The following is a 20,345-nucleotide window of genomic DNA, read 5'->3' as shown; positions in this document are numbered from 1 at the left end:
TACTGATTGTGATGAAGTTCAATTCTTGGTCACAGTTTCCCTTTAAGTTCACATTTGAGGTATTTGACTTGGCATAGCAGTGGTTGAGTGCAATAGTGCTCACTATTTCCAGCTGTATTGTGTACAGCCCTGTATTCCAGCAGTTGCAGCTTTACTGTTCAGTGCTGGAAGAATTTTTGTGTGGCTCATCCTAAGTACAGTGATTTCTTATGGAAACTTTTTCCTAGAGGTTTTTGATGTAGCCTCTGTCATTCCTATAGGAAAGAGCTGGAAAACATGGGCAGATCAGGAGGCTTCAGTGACGCGCCTGTCGGGTTTGTTTTGTGCTTATCGTGGAACCTCTATGGTGGGCAAATTGCCGCCAGTGTTCCTGTCTGCTGATTGGATGATGGGCTTCATTGTTCACATTCTGTTCTGTGTTGAGCCATTCACTGATGATTTGGGAACTGATTGTGATTATGCCATAAGTCTCTTCAAATTCTCTCAAGCAAGGGTAGCCATGCACATCCTACTGGAAGAGTTTCAAAGAGTACCTTCAGTTTTTGCTTAGTTAATTCACTGCTCAGTGTTCCCTGACTCTTTATCAGTGACTGAATGGGTGTGCAACTCGCCCATTTTCTGGGAAATGGGCATTACTCTTAAACCCCCACCCCCTTTGTCTAAACCGCCATGCCGACGATACCTGGAGCTCTGTGGCCACCCCCACCTGTTGTGGTCCTCCCCCTCTTTAAGAGGAAGGCAGGCGCTGAGGGTAACTAACACCCTCTCCCCATAATCTATGCCGCTAAAAACGCCCTCCAATGATATCCACATAGGCTATTTACCTTTTTGCCCAAATTACCCACTGGGTGCCACTGTAGCAGCAAATACCATTTCTGTCTGTGGGTCCCATTTTGCCTTAGCGCCGCAGGCACCCAACTTGCCTGCTTTGCCTTGTGCAGGGTCCCTCTTTATCTTCTCAGTGCACTCCCAGCTATGAATGATCACATATGGACTCTGCATGCGCTAGTATGAAGCTGCTCATGCATGGCTGTTTACCTCCGTGCACTAGTGTTACTGGGCATGTGCTGACCTTGCATGCACATGCCCAGTGCAGATGTGCTCCTACACAGCCATGCTTTCCCATGGAAGAAACCTACATGCAAATTATTATTATTATTATTATTATTATTAATATTATTACTATTATTCTTATTATTACTATTATTACTATTTTTATTTCTATAGCGCCAACCTCTTCCGTAGCGCTGTACATAGTACAAACCTATATTGGGGAACAAATATACATAAGAAATACAAGACACTGTACAGTCATGACATTGAATAGAATAAATACAAATGCATACATAGTTGATGTGTAGTTGGTACATGTGCATATGTTAAAATTACAGCAGTATGAGGAACACTAGGAGGAGGTCCTTGCCCTTGCGAGCTTAGTCTAGAGCAGTGGTTACCAAACTTTTTGGGTGAGGGCACCCTTGATGGCTTTGAAATTTTTTTCAAGGCACCCCTCGGCAAAAACAACTACAGAAATGCTGTTATGTCCCTTAGCAGGCAACGACTCGCTCCAAGTAGCTAGAGATACTGCTTATTAGGCGCTGCTATTCCTCTCATGTTCAACTTCAACCATGGTTGAGGGGACTAAAGGTTAAATAGCAGGTAATGCAGCCAAATTGTATATCAATGTGCGGTTGCATTACCTAATGGTATTGCATAAAGGATGGGGACGCATGCCGAGGCACCCCTGAAAGGTGCCCGAGGCGCACCAGGGTGCTGCGGCACCCAGTTTGAGAACCCCTGGTCTAGAGGGTTGTGGGGAGGAAACGGGGAAGGAAACACAGGGGTTAATGGGTGAGGCAGTGTACCTTCAGTGCTGCCTATACAGTGTTCTCCCCAGGCTCTTTTAGGCGGGTGCTCCACCCGGCTAGTTTTGGTGAGCACCCGGCTGTTATCAGCTCACCTCCTCCTATGCTGTGAGCAGAGTAGCGCACAGCAACAACGGCCCTGCATTCCTCTCATCTCGCCCCACCCGGCTACTTTTTCATGCCACCCGGCTACTTTTTCATGCCACCCAGCTGGAAATAATTTCTGGGGAGAACACTGCTATAGCAAATTATAGGCTTGTCCGAACAGGTGTGTTTTTTTCAGAGTACGTTTGAAGGTTTCTAGATTCGTGGCATGATGAACTGGTTGAGGGAGAGAGTTCCAAAGGTAAAGGACATCTCATGAGAAGTCTTGGATGCAAGAGTGAGAGGAGGTGACTAGGCTAGAGGACAAAAGGGTCTCCTGTGAGGAATCAGGTAGTGTTAACCCTACGCTGGGCTGGTGGGCTGCTGGAGGATCCAGGAAGCCCCTGAACTATCCAGTGGCTTCCCACTACTGGGGGAGTTATTTTATGATCCACTTCCAGTACCCTTGTGGGCTAATCTGCAAGCTAGTTGTGTAGGAAAACCTGCAGGGTTCTGATGTATAAATGGGTATAGTAACCACGGTTACATGTCAGTGTGACACACAAGCAGGTTTTATGCTGTCACACAATGGCCTATTCACTCTGTGTTGACTGGTCTGTGGTTGGTTCCAGCTCTGCATCACACAGCACTGAAGACAATGTTGTTCAAACTAGATGTTAACTTTTCTAGAGCGCACTCACGGCTTTGTCATTGTCCTGTGTGGCTTTTGTCTGCTCAGTCTGTGCCTTCTGTGGGTGTGTGATCAGCACACAGTTAGTAGTGAAAATGTTTTTGTCTTGTTTGTGGTTTTGTGTGGCTTTTTTTGTTGGTGTCAAAGTGCTTCTGAGGTAATGTACAGATTTTTGGTGTGGTTTGGGAGATGTGGTTCTCTGCGCACACACCTCTATTAAAGCACTACTCTAGGCTGAAATGTGTGGTTGGTTTGTTTTGTGGACCTGTATAGGCATTTCAGTTGCACAGGTAGTCATATTCTTTTGTGTAGGACAGTGGTACAAAAACTCGTTTGCCCTTACTCTTAGTATAACCTACAGTTCCCCCAGGTAGCCAGGCATGCCCCCAGTAATAGAAAGTGGACTCGCCATTAAAGGTAGCAGATGTGCTGCTCGATGCAGACTTGCGAGCAAAGCATAACTAACATTATCCACCTGCTCTCAGCTTCCAGCCCTGCTCTCCCTTCTGTTGCGCAACTAGCATCCTCTATGGCCACATCAGCCTGCCTTGTCCTGTCACATGACAAGACGCTGCTGTAGCCATGTGGATGGGACGCTGGTCGTGCGGCTTTAGGGATATCTCCTTTGTAAGCTGAGAGCAGGTGGGTAACCTCATTTATGCTTTGTTCAAAACTCAGCACAGAGGGAGGCAGACTCTGAATCTGGCACTGCATTGGCAGACAGTACTTTGCCCATGACTGGTGTAGAAGCTCCCTGAATAACTAATGTCAAATCACTTGGTAAAAGCCTGCTCAGGAGCCCAGACCCTGGCTACTTCCTGCACAAAACTCTACTGCTATAGGCTGCACTCTTCGAGACTTAACCTCCCTGGCATTATAATTTCCAGATTTAAGGTTTAAAAGCCATAAAAAAAATTTCACAAGCTTTTAGACCCTAAAAACAAAAAGAAAAACATACCTCCGTACCCATTCACGCGAGTGGTTTGCTAGCGATTTCGGAAAACCGCTTAAGCGCAAGCGCAATACTATCCTATGGGCCTGTTCTCACTTGGGCGATTTGCGTTAATTGCCGGCGAACGCAAACGTGTAGCCTGCACCATTTTCAGGCGATTTATCGGCGATCGTGTTTCAGTGCTATAGAGGCGCTAAACGCGATTGTCAAAAATCGCGACGTGTGAATGGTGGTTTTTTGTTTTTTTTTTTTTCACTTCAACGCAAAAAATCGCCAGAGCAAAACTCTAGCAAAAGTGCTAGCGATTTGCAAGTGTGAATGGGCCCTCAGAGAGGTCTGCAGCAGCTTCTGCACGAAACTCGCGTGGGCTCGGGATTACCACCCTGTTCTGCGGCTTTCTATCCCGAGCCTGACTCGGAATTACCGCTAAGGAGGTTAAAGGATACCTTAGCCCTTAATGAATTATGTAATTGACGCCGTGTGTGTGTTGCTTATTGCATCTCCCGTGGCCTGGCGTCTCTCTGTTCATCTGAAAAAGGTCCTGTTCTATAACGGGCACAGAATGTCCGCGGAAGTACGCACAAACTCCCGCGGGAAGACTTAGCCGACAAGAGTGCCCTCTGACCCAGGCACAATTTGCACGCGTGCATAGCATGTCCGCTTGGGCACCTTGTGACTGCAGTCCCCACCGACCTCTAGTCCAGGGCGCACACTGGCTACATCTCTCCGTGGGAGTGCGAACATACTGGGCCAACCACTACTTTGGAACAGGACCTCTTTCAGATAAACTGAGACAGACGCTGTGCCATGGAAGGTGTGTGGAGAGGTGCGTATAGGCTTACCACAACGGCATCAATTACAGAATACATTAACCGCTTTACGACTGCTCCACGCCGATTGCTGTGAGCAATGCGGCAGCACCAGGACCACTCCACGCCGATTGCCGTGAATGGCAGCAGCAGCCTTACCTAAAGAGCATGTAAAGCCTTGTACGCACAATTTATGATTTTCGGCTGAGACAGCTGGTGGGCCGTTCCAGTCGTTTGCCATGCCATCAGCCCCTCCATTACACCACCATAGCAACGGAACATGTCTCTATCCTGGAGGGTAGTGACATCTGTACAGCATTGGGCCGCCAAGCTGTAGCCCAAGGGATTGTCTTAGAGTTTGAAGGTGCATATGTACCTCAACTGAAACCGGGATAATGAATATAAAAATGGGTATCCTGAATTTTTTCCTACTGTGAGTTGTTACAGGCTTTCTTTAATTAGAGGCTAACTTATGATGTGCATAGAGGTGCGGTGTGGCCTTGTCTCGTGAAGCACGTCCCACTGGCTTCAAAATGGGACGTGGGCAGCATCTCCTGAATAAAAACTTCAGATGTGCAAAGATTTTATCTTCACTGTTTATGTGCCCTCATTGCAGTGATCTTACCCATTTCCCTCTTCTTGGTGACCCAGTTCCTGGAACAGGGAGTATACAGCTCTCCAGCTGAAACTTGGCAGTTGAAACTTGATAGAGGTTGTAATCCTAATCCCTTCCCATCCAAAACTGATACAAGATATTTGGATGGAGTTCCATGGATTTCACTTCCTACTTAGATAGGGAGTGGGTTAAAGGGGACCCAAACTCTTACATAGTACACAATGTAAAGCCCCCCCCCCCCCCCCCCCCAGAGTGTGGGAGGGTGAAGAGTCTGGTTGTGGCTGGATAGTGTAATGGTTAGGGGCTCTGCCTCTGACACGGGAGACCAGGGTTCGAATCTCGGCTCTGCCTGTTCAGTAAGCCAGCACCTATTTCAGTAGGAGACCTTAGGCAAGTCTCCCTAACACTGATACTGCCTATAAAGCGCGTCCTAGTGGCTGCAGCTCTGGCGCTTTGAGTCCGCCAGGAGAAAAGCACGATATAAGTGTTTGTCTTTTGTCTTTCTTTTTAACTTCCTTTTCAGGGAACCACATACAGCTCACATTGGTTGATTGCTTTCAAGTTCCCCGACTGCATGTCTCTCACCAAAAAGCCCAAACACATTTTAATATTTCCCTGCTTTGTCTAATTGCTCGTACACACGCTTGACTAAGGTCTGCTGAGGCGGCCGATGACTACCACCTCAGCCAATAATCAGGCATGTGTACAGTGGCTCGCGACCCCCAAGCTGCAAGCAATCCAACTGGCGGATCACCTCCCCACCCCTTCAACGACCCATCCCATTGTCTATGCTCCTTTGAGTCCCTTGTTCCTCTCCCCCCGCTGCGTGACCGCTCTGCGCATGCCTAGAATCACTCTGAAAAATCAATTCAAAAAGCGCTGAGCGTTTGTGATTATGCTAGCGCTTTTTTGTGTGCACTGGGCCTAATACTTTTATCCATAGATCCTGAACAAGCATGCAGATCAGGTGTTTCTGACAAGATTAGCCGCATGCTTGTTTCGTGTGTGTGATTGAAACCCTACTGATGCCGGAATCGGCAGAACAGCCAGACAACTGGTATTGTTCAAAAGGAAATGTATATGGCAGCCTCCATAGGTCTCTCACCTTGAGTTCCTCCATCAGACTTGCTCAGGCCTGACAAGTGAACATAAACTTAAAGGGACTCGGCTGACAAAAATAGAAAGGATTTATACATACCTGGGGCTTCCTCCAGCCCCATACGCACGGATCGCTCCCACGTTGCTAACTTCAGAGCTAGTCTGATGTAAGAGTAGTGCGCTGTTTGTGTATCTCTCCAGTAGTTGCTGGAGAGCTGCTTAGAGGGCGCACTTCTCCTGCAGAGACTGGCCCCGACTGGCATAAGTGACGGGGACCCGGTTCCCCCAGCTGCGGGCAGCAGAGGATGGCAACGTGGGAGCGATTCTGAGCGGATGGGGCTGGAGGAATCCCCCCAGGTATGTATAAATCCTTACTTATTTCTGTCAGCTCTGGTACACTTTAAGCTCCACCACAACTTTTTATGGATTTGAGTAGAGCAAGGAAGTCTTGAGAACCTCAACATCAAACTTGCAACCTATTGGCAGCTCAGCTGACCTGAATTAATGTTGACTAGTTTTTGTCAGAGCTGTGGAGTCGGAGCAATTTTTGAGTATCTGAAGTCTGTTTCATAAACGGAGGAGTTGGGAGTCAGATGTTTGTTGTAGACACCACAGCACTAGATTTTGTATGGGTGTACAGATCTTGTAAGCCATATTGCCCCCAAAATTAATTTTTGCACCAAAAGAGGTGCTAGGGCTTATTTTCAGGGGAGGCCTTATATTCCTATGAACACACACGTTTCTGTGCTGTCCTCCTGCCTTCCTCACTGTGCCCGCCTCTTCCTCTGCTGGATACACCTTCTGTGCCTGTGTCTCCCTCTGTGCCACTGTCCTTCACTATCCCCTGTGTTCCTGGTGTCCCCATATCCTCCAATGCCTCCCTGCATCCTCCTCTTGCCCCCAGCTACATGCCACGCTGTCCTAGTGTCCTCTGATGTCCCCCTGCATCCCTTTCACCCCCCTGCCCCCAGCCTCCATGACGGTGTGTCCTCGAACTCCATCCTATGTGGAAAAAGTACGGCAACTTGTTTTTCTTCTACTGGACCTGATGGTCTTGCAGGCGGGACCATATAGCTCTGTTGAGCCAATCCCTGCACTCACTGAATAGCAGTGACTGGCCCAATGACTGAGCCATGGTTTTGCCTGCGAGATCATTGGCTCCAGTAGAAAGGCAAGCTGCCACACCTTTTACCCTTACTGCCGCTAAGGCTTACTTTTGGGGTAGGGCTTGTATTTCGAGCATGCTTGAAATTCTTGCTAAGGCTTACTTTCATGGGATCAATGTCTTAATTTCAGGGGGAAAAGGTGGTTATAAAGTCGTTACCTCAGCCTTGAAGCATACTTCAGCATTGGCCTACGTGCCTCTTGTGTTGTGGAGAAGTTATTGACTCTTGTATGGCTATGTTTGCATCTGAGAGAGCCTAATGCACAGTGTCTTATTTACTGCACATAATGCTGCTGTGTATGACATAACTGCCACCTAGTGCAACACAGTAACGTATTAGATGAGGTGTACCATATTGAGTGTCCCGTGGTGAGCTGCAGCCAAGCCAGACACTAGGCTGGAAACCTTGGACAGCCAATAAGATTGAAGCTCGCAGCGCTCTGGGCTGCTGCGATGGAACACTGCAGTCATTGTGCTCAAGCAGTTTTGTTGTTTTTATCTTCATGGTTAATGCTTACACATACGTGCCTTGATTTGGCAGCACTCTGCACAGTTCAGTCACACTTATTGGGTGATAACAATGTACTGGTTCCTTGGCAATTTTCCCCACTCTGAGGCACACCTTGTACTTTGAAGCTGGAACCCAATAGATGATCCTTTCTTTGTTTTCTCAGAAAAAATCGGCTTTGTCTGAGAAGTGTGTCAATTTCCACTGCTATAGGTTCTCTTTAAAAAGAGAACCCGAACTCAGAACTTCCTCTCTGCTCTAAAAGAAAAGCAAGGAGTTTTGAATCAGGATGATACCATTTATTGGCTAACTTAGAGATGGATAAACAGTGAGCTTTCGGTTTATAAAAAGCCTTTGTCGGACTGGTTCCTGACCAAAACTGAAAAGCACAGCTTATATACACTGACATACAGAGGAGAAACCTTCTTTAGCAAACATAAATGAAATTAGATGCCTCAACTGTTATGGCCTATACTCACGGGCTACTTTTGTAGCCTGTCGCTAGCACACGGGAGCGTGTGTGCGACAGCTCGTCGCCAAGTCCCTCCGCACACACGCGGAAGAGGGATTAGTGAAGCGACAGAAGCTGCCGCCGACGTTCCTCCCCATGACCCCCCCCCCCTCGCTGGAAGCGCCATGAATTCTCTATTGGTTGCTGTCGCCAGTCCGCATACACAAGCAGACTAGCGACAGTTGCCTGGCGACAGCAGCGACGAGCAACGGTTCGGGATGCGCGCCTCATACTCACGGGCGACCTGTCGCCGCAACAGGCGCGTGCCACGTGGTTACGGCGACAATTGTAGCCCGTGAGTATGGGCCATTACTGAGGAGGCTTTCCTAGGCATCCTGGCTAAATTGATAAGATCAACAGTTCCCTCAACATGACATGATGCAGACTCTGGTGATGGGGAGACATGTAAATTCCGAGTTAAAATTGTAACTGGGCTGGTAACCTGCACCATTAATTCTAAGCTTGTGGCATTAGAATTAATGGTGCATGTAACCAGCCCAGTTACAATTTGGTAATGGGGAGACGTCGTAAATTCCGAGTTCAGAGTCTGCTTCATGTCATGTTGAGGATTCTATTGATCTTATCAATTTAGCCAGGATGCCTGGGAAAGCCTCCTCAGTAACAGTTGAGGCATCTAATTACATTTGTTTGCTAAAGAATGTTTCTCCTCTGTATGTCAGTGTATATAAGCTGTGTTTTTCAGTTTTGGTCAGGAACCAGTCCAACGAAGGCTTTTTATAAGCCGAAAGCTCACTGTTTATCCATCTCTAAGTTAGCCAATAAATGGTATCATCCTGATTCAAAACTCCTTGCTTTTACTCATGGCTAACACGGTACAACACTACTGCTTCTACTAAAAGAAAAGCAATGGCATAATCACATCTTAAAGAAACATTTCGTTGTTACAGCTGATAAAAATCCTGCAATAAATCTGCAATGTTTCTACCTCCTGCTGTTATGGAAGCAGACATAGGGTTAACATTCTGTGCTTTCAGATTAGCTTATCTGCCGTGGCAGTCAGGTGACATGGGAGAGATCAAATCCACTTGGTATGCAGGAAGAGTCAGGAACAGTAACTGGACAGCTGCTAGGGAGGGCTAATGGCAGATGCTGTGGTGGAGGTAGTAAATACTCCATTTCTAGCCTCACCAAGGAGGAGGAGAGCCCTATCAGAGGAAGGAAAGAAGGGGGCACTCCTTCCCCACACCCCTACCTAGAGTCTGTAACTTCTGCCTCTGCAAATCCTGTATGCTGAGAAACTGATGGCAAGGCTGTATGCTTACAGTGCACACTGCTGCCTCTAAGGCCTCGTACACACAAGGGGATCTGCAGGCAATCTTTGAGGTGACTGTTTTTAGTGGATTTCCTGAAAAGGTAATAGATTGGACAAGAAAGCCAGACCGACATAAACATGTGTACAATGGCTCTGGCGTCTGAACTTTTGTGCCCTGCTGTTCCCTTTAGGGAAAGGGGAGTTTAGAGTGCCAGGGAACAGGGCCAGAGCAGGGAGAGGAGCCTAACATGGACTTGTGCATACCATGCAGCTACTAGCTTAAGCAGTGTTACACAGCTGCGTTGTCCATGGCTGTATAGTGTACTGGTTAAGTCCTCTGCCTCTGACATAGGAGACCTGGGTTCAAAGCCCGGATGAAGCAAGTACCTATACAGTACTTGAGCAAGACTCCCTAACAGTGCAGGGCGGTCTTCAGTGGCTTTAGCTCTCAACCTCCTTTTATCTAACAGAAGAAAATTGCTATACAGAGGTTAGCATTATTCTATAGCTTATTCCTGCACAAACCAGCTGCTGGAAATTTGCGGACGTCTGGTCAGTATTTTTGAAAACCAGTCCAATACATAACCAAAAAAAAGATAATTTGCAATTGGCTGACATAAGAATCAACTTATTCACTGAATGGCAGCATATATTGGCTCCTGTGTACCAGTCTTAAAGAGAACCCGAGGTGGGTTTAAAGAATGTTATCTGCATACAGAGGCTGGATCTGCCTATACAGCCCAGCCTCTGTTGCTATCCCAAACCCCACTAAGGTCCCCCTGCACTCTGCAATCCCTCATAAATCACAGCCGTGCTGTGAGGCTGTGTTTACATCTGTAGTGTCAGTCTCAGCTGCTCCCCCGCCTCCTGCATAGCTCCGGTCCCTGCCCCGTCCCTTCCCTCCAATCAGCAGGGAGGGAAGGGATGCAGGCGGGGACTGGAGTTCTGCAGGAGGCGGGGAGAGCAGCAGACTGACACTATAGAGATAAACACAGCCAGCTCTGACAAGCTGTTTGTCAGCAGCGTGGCTGTGATTTATGAGGGATTGCAGAGTGCAGGGGACCTTAGGGGGGTTTGGGATAGCAACAGAGGCTGGGCTGTATAGGCAGATCCAGCCTCTGTATGCAGATAATAATCTTCAAACCCACCTCGGGTTCTCTTTAAAGGGAGTTGAGCACTGGATTGGTTTTTAAATAAACCCTCCCCATAATGGTGGCTCTTAACCCCGACCAGTATGGGATGTGCCATCTTCATGTCTTATGCGTGTGCTTCAATGCATGCCGGGAGATGTAGTCCGAGATGTTTTCACTGACTGACTACATCTCCCGGCATGTGTTGCAGTGCGTGCAACACTGCTAGGAACTACAAAATGCAGCAGATGCAGTCCGTCTGTGGAGAAGTTGGTGCATCCCGTATGGTGCAGGGGCCAGAGGAGCAGAACCCCATAGGTAAGTAGTGAGTTAGCACCCTTAAGGCCCATACACACGTCGGACTTTTGCGAACGACGGGTCGTTTGAACGTCCTGTCGTTCAGTTGTCCGCACGCGTGTGTACAGACTGTCGTTCGGGTGATAAGACTGGTCTTGAGCGATCCGCCGGGCGCAAAAGTCCGACGTGTGTATGGGCCTTTAACCTCCTGATGATATCACCTTACCTTTTTGAATGTATACTGAGGCCAGGCAGATATCAGGTGGGGAGGGAGTTGGTAATGAAGTCCTAAGTTTGATTCTAATCAGTGTTCATCACTGTATGTGAACTCATCAGGCTCAGCAGAGGCTTGTTTGACGGTAGCTAGTGCTGCTAAGGTTAGTTATGACTACTATGCAACCTTGCTACCTGATGGGCTTATAGTAGCTGACTACAGCTTCACTGTAAAGATAACCATAACATTTCTATAGCACTTTTCTCCCATAGGACTCAATGCACCTGGGCTCTCTCAGATTCAGTAGTTGGTACTTGGTAGTAGGATGAAGTATTCACACAACAAAAAATTTCTGCAAATGCCAAACTGAACAGGTGGGGTCTGGATTTAAACACATCCAGAGATGGAGCTGTCCCGATCTGCTGAGGTAAGGGGTTCCATAACGTAGGAGCAGTATGACAGATGGCTCTGGGACCAAAAGTTTTCAGGTGGACTCTGGGTATGACAAGATTATTAGAACCTGTGGATCTGAGATTGTAGGGATTGTTACGGAGCCTTAACCTTTTTCATGTATCCAGGGCCCAGGTTATGTAAGGATTTAAATGTCAGTAGGCCAATCTTGAATAGGATCCTCTATTTTATCGGTAGCCAGTGAAGGGAGTGCAGGACTGGCGTTATGTGGCAGTGACTGGGTTGGTTAACGGTCTGACAGCAGTATTCTGTATCAGCGGCCTTTTTTGTAAGACCGATGTAGAACGCATTACAGTAGTCCAGTCAGGATGTAATGAAGGCATGAACTAAGGTTGGTAGATCTTCTGGGGGGGGATGAGGTGCTTGATTTTTGCGATGTTCTTCGGGTGAAGAGGATGATTTCACCACAGCAGAGATGTGAGTTCTGAAGTTTAAATCCCCATCAATTAGAACTCCCAGGCTACTCGCATGCTCAGAGCTGTGTGGACATTAGGAATTCAGTTTCTTGAAATTACTTTTTGGGGAGGAGGGTGACATTGTTCACACATAATCTGTGTACAGATGTGTTGCTGTCTCTACTGATCAACTTGGTCTGTCCTATGGATAGGGTAAATGCAAAGGACTATGGTGAGTTTGGCCTAACCCTGGTAGCCCACTAGACATTGACATTCACGGCTATATTAGCACATCACCAGCCAGATTCTCAGCTGAGTCTCGACTAATATCTTGTTTATCAAGGCTGCCAAGAAACCTCTAGACCTTGCTAGCCCGGTAAAGAAAATTAAGCAAAGCATCTACATGTGGCAGACAGAACTGTGCCAGGGCCACCATATGGAGTTGTGTTGGCCAGTAATCTAGCATGTGTTGCTGCTCTCCAGTGTTTTGAATCCAAAGAACGAGTGCATCGGTCAGTCTCCCTTATCTGTTCACCAAAAGCCGATACGTGTGCTATGCTGTAGTCCCTCCTCACTTCATCATCGCTACGGTACTCATCACCGTAGCTGAACGACCTGTCTCGATGTGCTTGTGCCCAGAATGGTCAGCTTTCATCTCATCAGAGCACCTGCTGAGTCCATCTGTTTGGTTTTTCCTCCATATTCAGGGCAGGCGCTTCCATAGGGGTCAGTCCATCTACCCCCTTTCCCTATAGAACAGATGTCGAACTCCAGTTCTCGAGGGCCATATCCTTACCAGTGTTCGGGATGAAGAAATGTGTGCTAATTGATGAAGCACACCCTTCCTGGTTCAGTCCCATCAATTTGAGCTGTGCCCAAAAAAAATGAAATTGTGTGGTGACCTCAGACCCTTTAGGATTGGAGCTAGACATCCCTGCATAGCAACATGTCACTAAACCTGTAAGCTAACACCTCCGCGCAAAATCAACTCCTGATCCTCGGAGGTAATTTTGCATGTATCCATGGATGGTCATTGAGATATCACCAGTTTGGAGTTTATGTAAATTTTATGCAAATACATGCAGCTGGCAAATGAACAGTTATTAGCGCCTGATGTACTGTCTCTATTCCCTTGACTTGGCTACCCTCTGCTGCAGCGTGCCAGATCAGATTCTCTCATCCAGCGCCACTTGCTAGGCAAGTTCCTGTAGCATGGTGACACTCATCTGTCCTCCCCCCTCGGCTCCCCATAAAGCCGAACATGCTGCTCAGCAGGGAACACGCTAGCATATATGCAATAATCGTTCTGTCAATCTTTACAGATTGTTTTTGGCGACTGCAGGGTTTATTATTATTTAGTATTTATATAGCACCGACATCTTCCACAGCGCTGTACAGAGTATATAGTCTTTTCACTTAAAGAGGAACTCCAGTGACAATAATATAGTAAAGTGCTTTGTTTTTACAATGTATGAATGATTTAGTCAGTTTTCCCATTGTAAAAGCTTTCCTCTCCCCGATTTATATTCTGCCATTTATCACATGGTGACATTTTTACTGCCGGCAGGTGATGTCAGTGGAAGGAGGTGCTGCTTGCTTTTTTGGGTAGTTGGACCCAGCTGTAAAAAGCTGTTATTTCCCAGAAAGCAATGAGGTTCACAGACAGGAAACTCAGGACCATGGTCCTGACATCACACTGTGGGAGGGGTTTCACCACAATATCAGCCATACAGAGACCCCTGATGATCAGTTTGTAAAAAGGAATAGATTTGTCATGGGAAAGGGGGTGTCCGCTACTGATTGGGCTGAAGTTCAATTCTTGGGCACGGTTTCTCTTTAACTGTTCCTCAGAGGGGCTCACAATCCCCTACCATAGTCGTATGTCCATGTATAATATTGTGTAGTGTATGTATTGTAGTCTAGGAACAATTTAGGGAAAGCCAATTAACTGATCTGTATGTTTTTGGATGTGAGAGGAAACCAAAGTGCCCAGAGGAAACACACGTAGACACTGGGTGAACATACAAACTCTGTGCAGATAGTGCCCTGGCTGGGGCGACCCAGAGACCCATTGCTGCAAGGCGGGAGTGCTAACCACTACACCACCGTGCTGGCCAGGTACTACTACAGGTTTCTGCACGGACAGATGTCAGCGTGACCTCTCTTTTCTCAGCCGCTCGCCCGTGTTTGTTCTGAGGTCTGTTGTTGTGAATCCTGGAATCAGCTGACTGCCGCCTTCCAGCTGATCTGTTTTGTTGATACACGGAGCAGGCTTTCCTGTGGGTTGGGGGAAGGGAGCCCAGCACAGGAAGTGAGGTAACACAGCAGACATTTGTCAATTGTGGGCTTTGAAATAAGGATGATCTCCCCGTAACCATAACAAACAGGCCCTTTGCAGCTCTGCCAGTGCACAGCCTCATCTGTATTTATAGTGTAGCGAGTCTCTTCCCTCTCTCTCTGCGGTTTGGCTTTGGCAATTGTTTAATTTCCTTCAGCTCCTCTTGTCCGTAGTCCAAGTCCCTGTACAGACAGAGCCCCCTAATCTTTATGTCTTCAGCAGCCAGGCCCTGTAATCCGACACTGTGTCAAACTTTCCTCCAGACGCACTGAAATTCCCTCTGTTTGGAGGCGAGCACTCTGCTTTTGGAAGATCGTGCTGTACTGCGGAGAGAGAGAAAAAATAATGCGCAGAGGGAAAAATAGAACTATAAAAAAGTATAAGTACTATAAAAATAGTGTTTAGTATCCTGTTAAATATATCTCGGTGCAAGCCTTCAGAGGTGCTGTTCTGTCAGCCATAGCAATTGGCTCTGGGCAAAAAAACAGATGGAATGCAACTGCAAGACAATACTTAAAGCGCACCTGAACTCTTGCACAGGACAGAAGTAAAACGTATAGAAATGCACCCTCTGTGTTTGAGCATTTAGCCTGTCTAATCCCCCCCATCTGTGACTAATCGCAAGTGATCTGTCAGCTGTTAGCTGGCTGCCACGGCAGAGCAGCTAATTTGTAAACACAGGATGTTGACCCTATGTCTGCTTACATAAAAAGCAGCAAGTAGACACTGCAGATTTATTGCAGGATTTGTATCTGCTGTAACAAAAAAAAGTTTGTTAGTTTTTTGGGTGGTTATGCTGTTGCTTCTCTTTTAGACCAGAAAGGTAGTTCTGAGTTCAGGTCTGCTTTAAATCTGCATTGTATTTGCATCATAACAAGTCTAAAGGTGGCCATACATCTAACGGTATTTTTTTTTTTTTCGGGCAGACTGCCGATTCTGTAATTTTAATGAATAGGAGGAAAATTGGTGCTGCAACATGTCAACTTGATCTTGTTTGATCAATTTTGGGCCTAAATAAGTTGAAAGCATCAATCAGAGGTGCTGGAGGATCTTAGTCGCCAGTGCTCGATCGGGCGTATGGTGTTTGATATCACGGCTACTGAAGAACCCCTGGCCGGGGTGTCACAAACACGTTACCAGATTTTCTTTTCACATTTTTTTTTTTATTATTATTTTTTTTTTTTATTTATTTTTTTTACACACAGAAGTTTTCTTTTAGATAGAATTATTTCTTGCTAATGGTTTGCTCTCTTCTTTACAGGCATGTCGTCCAGCTGCAGGGAGTTCTGGGAGTGAGCATTCCTCCTCGTCCTGCCCCACCACTGACGTCATTCGGGTGAGAGATCTACCCTTGTGTTTATAGACCTCCCCCTACCTCCATTTTGTACTATTACTTTAATGTAACCGTGATGGATAGTGGGTGGGGGGAAAGACTAGGTGTTTTTGTTTTTTTGTTTAAAGATTTAAGTGTAAATGGGAGCAATCTGAGGAACTGGCGAATGGTGGCTTGTGGCTGCAGTGTGTGCTGTCTGCTTCCTCCAGTATGTATGGTATAAGTTCTTACTCTGTACTGATAGTGTATAAGCTGCAGTGTGTGCTGATCTGTTACTTCCAGTATGTACAATATAAGCAGTTAAGGGGCCCATACACTGGTCGATTTCAACCATCAATCAATTCTATCGAATCAGCCGTTTGATTTGTGGCTGATTTCAATCAATTTGATCTGAGAGCATGAAAAATCTAGGTCTATCTGCTGCTGGCAGCAGATCAATGGCCCATAGAGTTGCATTGAATCGAGTTATCCAATAATGCATTTAGATCGCTTTCCAATACATTTTTTTTCCCTGAAATCTATTGGAAATCTGTTCCTAGTGTGTGGCACACATCAGATTCAACTTGAACAGAAATCTATCCGATGGTCGAATCTGCTGCGAATCTATAAGTGTATGGCCACCTTTACTCAATGCCTGTACTTATAATAAACGAGCTGCAGTGTGTACTTATCTCTGCTACCTCCAGTATGTACAGTCTAAGCTATTACGCTCTGCTTGTACTAATCGTAAACTAGCTGTAGTCTGTATGTGTGTGTTGATCTCTTCCATCTCCAATATAAGAGGTTCCTCTGTGCCTGTACTGATAGTAGTGTGTGCTGTATGCATACACACGGCGGAGGGACCTGGCAACTGATGCGGCAGAAGCTGTCGCTGTTGTCCCTCCCCCCGCCAGAAGCGCCGTCTATTTGCAATTATGTTGCTGTCGCTAGTCCGCGTACTCACGACAGTTGCGGCGGCGACTGTCGCCAGGCGATTGACCGCGCCAATCGCCTGGCGACATCAGCGACGGGCGACAGTTCAGGGTGCGCGCCCGTGTAACGCCGCATACTCACGGGCGACCTGTCGCCGCAACACGCGCGCGCCGCAATTTGCGGCGACAATTGTAGCCCGTGAGTATGGGCCATAAAAAGCAGAAGAAGGAAGTGTTGGAGAGATACCTACCCCCCCTCCCCTTGCAGTGTACAATTTTAAAGGACAACTGTATTGAGAAGAATATGGAGGCTGCTATATTATTTCCCTTTAAACAATTCCAGTTGCCTGGCAGCACTGCTGATCTATGTAGACGCAGTAGTGTCTGAATCGCACCAGAAACGAGCATGAAGCTAATCTTGTCTGATCTGACTGTCAGAAACACCTGATCTGCTGCATGCTTGTTCAGGGACTATGGATAAAGGTGCCCATACACTCGTCAGATTGGCAGCAGATAGATAAGAAATGCATCTGATGATCTATCTGATGCGTTTTTAGAACATTTTTTATCAGGATAGAATTCCAATAGATTTCAGTTTGAAATCTATTGAAATTCGACCTGATGGCATTTTTTTGCCATCAGATTTCCATTAAGGCCAATGCAAAATGATAAGCAATCTCATGAGATCGACCTAAATTTTCCACCCTGCCAGTTCGATGGAAATCCATCGAAATCGGCCATCGATTGGTCGGCCAGAAAATCGGCTGAGTGTATGGGCCCCTTAACCTCTTGACGACCAGCTAACGCCGATTGGCGTAAACTGGTCGTCTGCAAGTTTCCATGGAAACGGCCGCTCGTTCGAGCGGCCTTTCCATGTCCATTCACGGAGGCTGTCTCCGTGAACAGCCGGAGAGCCGCCGATCGCGGCTCTCCGGCAAAATGTAAACACGCGGGGAAGAAATCCCCGCTGTTTACATCATACGGCGCTGCTGCGCAGCAGCGCCGTAAGCCAGATCGGCGATCCCCGGCCTCTGATTGGCCGGGGATCGCCGGCATATGATAGGCTGAAGCCTATCCTTCAATGCGCAGGACGGATAACCGTCCTGCGCAGGCCATGGAGGGAGAGGGAGGGACGGGAAGCCAGGGAGCGCCGAAAACGCTGCGGAGGGGGGCTTTGAAGAGCCCCCCCCCGGAAAGCGCAGAGAGCCGGCGGCGATCAGACCCCCCCAGCAGGACATCCCCCTAGTGGGGAAAAAAGGGGGTAAGTCTGATCGCCCTGGCTAAAACCTGATCTGTGCTGCGGGCTGGAGAGCCTACGCAGCACAGATCAGCCAGAAAGCCACTGGTCGGCAAGTGGTTAAGAGTATTTGAGGCCGAGGCTCAGCAGGACATCCAGGCAACTGGTATTGTTTAAAAGGAAATAAATATAGCAGCTTCCATATACCGTGTTTACCCGAAAATAAGACACTATTTTAATTTTTTCCTTCAAAATATGTGCTAGGGCTTATTTTTGGGAGGTCTTATATTTTTTGTGGGGTAGCCAGATCTCCCTTTAGTATACAGCCAGACCCCCATAGTATACAGCCAGATCCACCTAGAATACAGCCAGTGTAAGTGGGAAGATTACACCCCCACCGCTGCTGCGGTTTCCACTGATTTACCTCCTCTACTCCTGGTCCCCCTCCTCCATAAAGTTGGATTCCCCTGCAGCTTATGCAGTCGGAGCAGTGCTTTTCAGCGCTGCTAGATTTGGGCGCAGCCGGCGTCACCATAGACTATTATAGGAATCGCATCACACAGCACTCAGTGAGTAACGTCGGCGCCTTCAAAAGACTGAGCCGAAGTTGATTAAAAAAAATAATAATAATTTGGCCTCCAGCAATGGCTGGAAGCCGAATTATATCATTCCCCCACTATCTATGGCGGCCTAGAGGGGGAATAGTAATTAACACGCTGGGACTTGTGCAGCAGCAGGATGAGCCATATACCGGCTGTATCCTGCGCCCAAGTCTACCAGCGCCGATTTCAAATGTATGCTATGCAGTGCATAATTCAGGTCAGCGGTGAAGGCAGGTAAAGTTGTGCAGTAACAACGCCCGTACCCGGAAGTGATCTCTGTTTACTTCCTGTATATGGGCTCTGTTGCTGCACAACTTTACCTGGCCAGGAATAGAGGAGGTAAATCAGCGGAAGCAGCGATGGTGTGTCAGGAGGGGGGGGGGGGGCAGGACATTACCCCAACTTCCCCAGTGCTGACCCTTGCTCTTTGTTGTGTCCCTGAAGCTAGGTCTTATTTTCCCGGGAGGGCTTATATTTCAAGCGTGGTTCAAATATAAGTTAGGGCTTACTTTCGGGGGAGGTCTTTATTTTAGGGGAAAGACTGTACCTCTCACTTCAGTTGTCCTTTAAGGGCTCCGTGTCACTTAGGCTATGGAGTCTGTACTGTGGAGCTCATGCCTTTCTGTTTGCCCTACCGATTGGTACTTTTTGATTTTGTTTGGACAGCTTAATTTCTCATGTAAGATGGCGTTAAAGCCTCTTATAGACCTGAGAATATCCTGGTTACATTGCAGGATCAGCAACGCTGCCCACATCTTTCTTTTATTATTCCTGATCAGCCTCTTTAGTGTATTTGCTATTTTTTTTCATTTATTTCCTGAGATTTGGTCATATACAAGCAACAGCAGCAGATAATGAAACCTGAAATGAGGCCAGGAGGAGTCAGGAGCTGAAACAAGACATTTCAACTCTGAATGTTCCATCACATTTATCTCTAACCACAAGCCTGCTTTCCTGCTCTGCAGTATGGAAATCAGGCTGAGTTTATACAACAGGAGGAGACGTGGAGCGCAAAATAATTCTCTAGCTTATTAAAGGAATACTGTAGGGGGTCGGGAGAAAATGAGTTTCTTACCCGGGGCTTCTAATGGTCCCCCGCAGACATCCTGCGCCCGTGCAGCCACTCACCGATGCTCCGGTTCACTTCTGGAATTTCAGACTTTAAAGTCGGAAAAACACTGCGCCCGCGCAGCCGTATCCTCGCTCCCGTCGCCACCAGGAGCGTACTGCGCAGGCACAGACCAAACTGGGCCTGTGCAATACACTCCTGGTGACGTCAGTGGGAGCAAGGACACGGCAACGCAGGCGCAGTGGTTTTCTGACTTTAAAGTCTGAAATTTCAGAATTGAATTGGAGGTGGGGCCGGAGCATCGGTGAGTGTCTGCGGGGGACCATTAGAAGCACCGGATAAGTTCAACTCGTTCTCTCCGACCACCCCCCCCCCCCCTACAGTATTCCTTTAAAGTGTCTCTAATAACTGCATTCTGTAAGACGCAGATCATTTTTATATCGCGCTTTTCTCCTGGTGGGCTCGAAGAGCTTGAGCTGCAGCCACTAGAGAGCGTGCAGTAGCAGTGTTAGGCAGTCTCACCCAAAGTCTCCTTACCAGAACAGTAAAAAAAGGCGCCATGATGGGCGCCCATTATAAAAGCTGCGGTTTGCGGCAAAGAAGGGAAATTTTAGGTGACAGGTGGGGCCGGATAAAATAGTGGAGACTTGCAGATATGCAAATTCCTGCATTACATAGCTGGCGCTTCAGGGCACCCAAAGTTCCATTCTTTGCTGCAAATTGCAGCTGAGGGGGAGGAGATGAGGTGTTTTTGATTTTTTTTTTTAAGTGGGTGG

General features: G+C 47.3%; 1 protein-coding gene across 1 annotated transcript in view; it reads left to right on the top strand.

Moving 5' to 3' along the window:
* WDR26 (WD repeat domain 26) overlaps positions 1 to 20,345 on the top strand; it is a 111,154-nt gene that overhangs the window by 55,193 nt on the left and 35,616 nt on the right. The window contains exon 4 of the mRNA XM_068232852.1: positions 15,679 to 15,753. Coding sequence (XP_068088953.1) covers positions 15,679 to 15,753 — 75 coding nt within the window. The remainder of the gene's footprint in view (positions 1 to 15,678; positions 15,754 to 20,345) is intronic.

This window comes from Hyperolius riggenbachi, chromosome 4 (genome assembly GCF_040937935.1).
Source record: "Hyperolius riggenbachi isolate aHypRig1 chromosome 4, aHypRig1.pri, whole genome shotgun sequence".
Classification (NCBI taxonomy): domain Eukaryota; kingdom Metazoa; phylum Chordata; class Amphibia; order Anura; family Hyperoliidae; genus Hyperolius; species Hyperolius riggenbachi.
The sequence above is the reverse complement of the archived record's forward strand: the minus strand, read 5'-3'. Positions and strand labels throughout refer to the sequence as shown.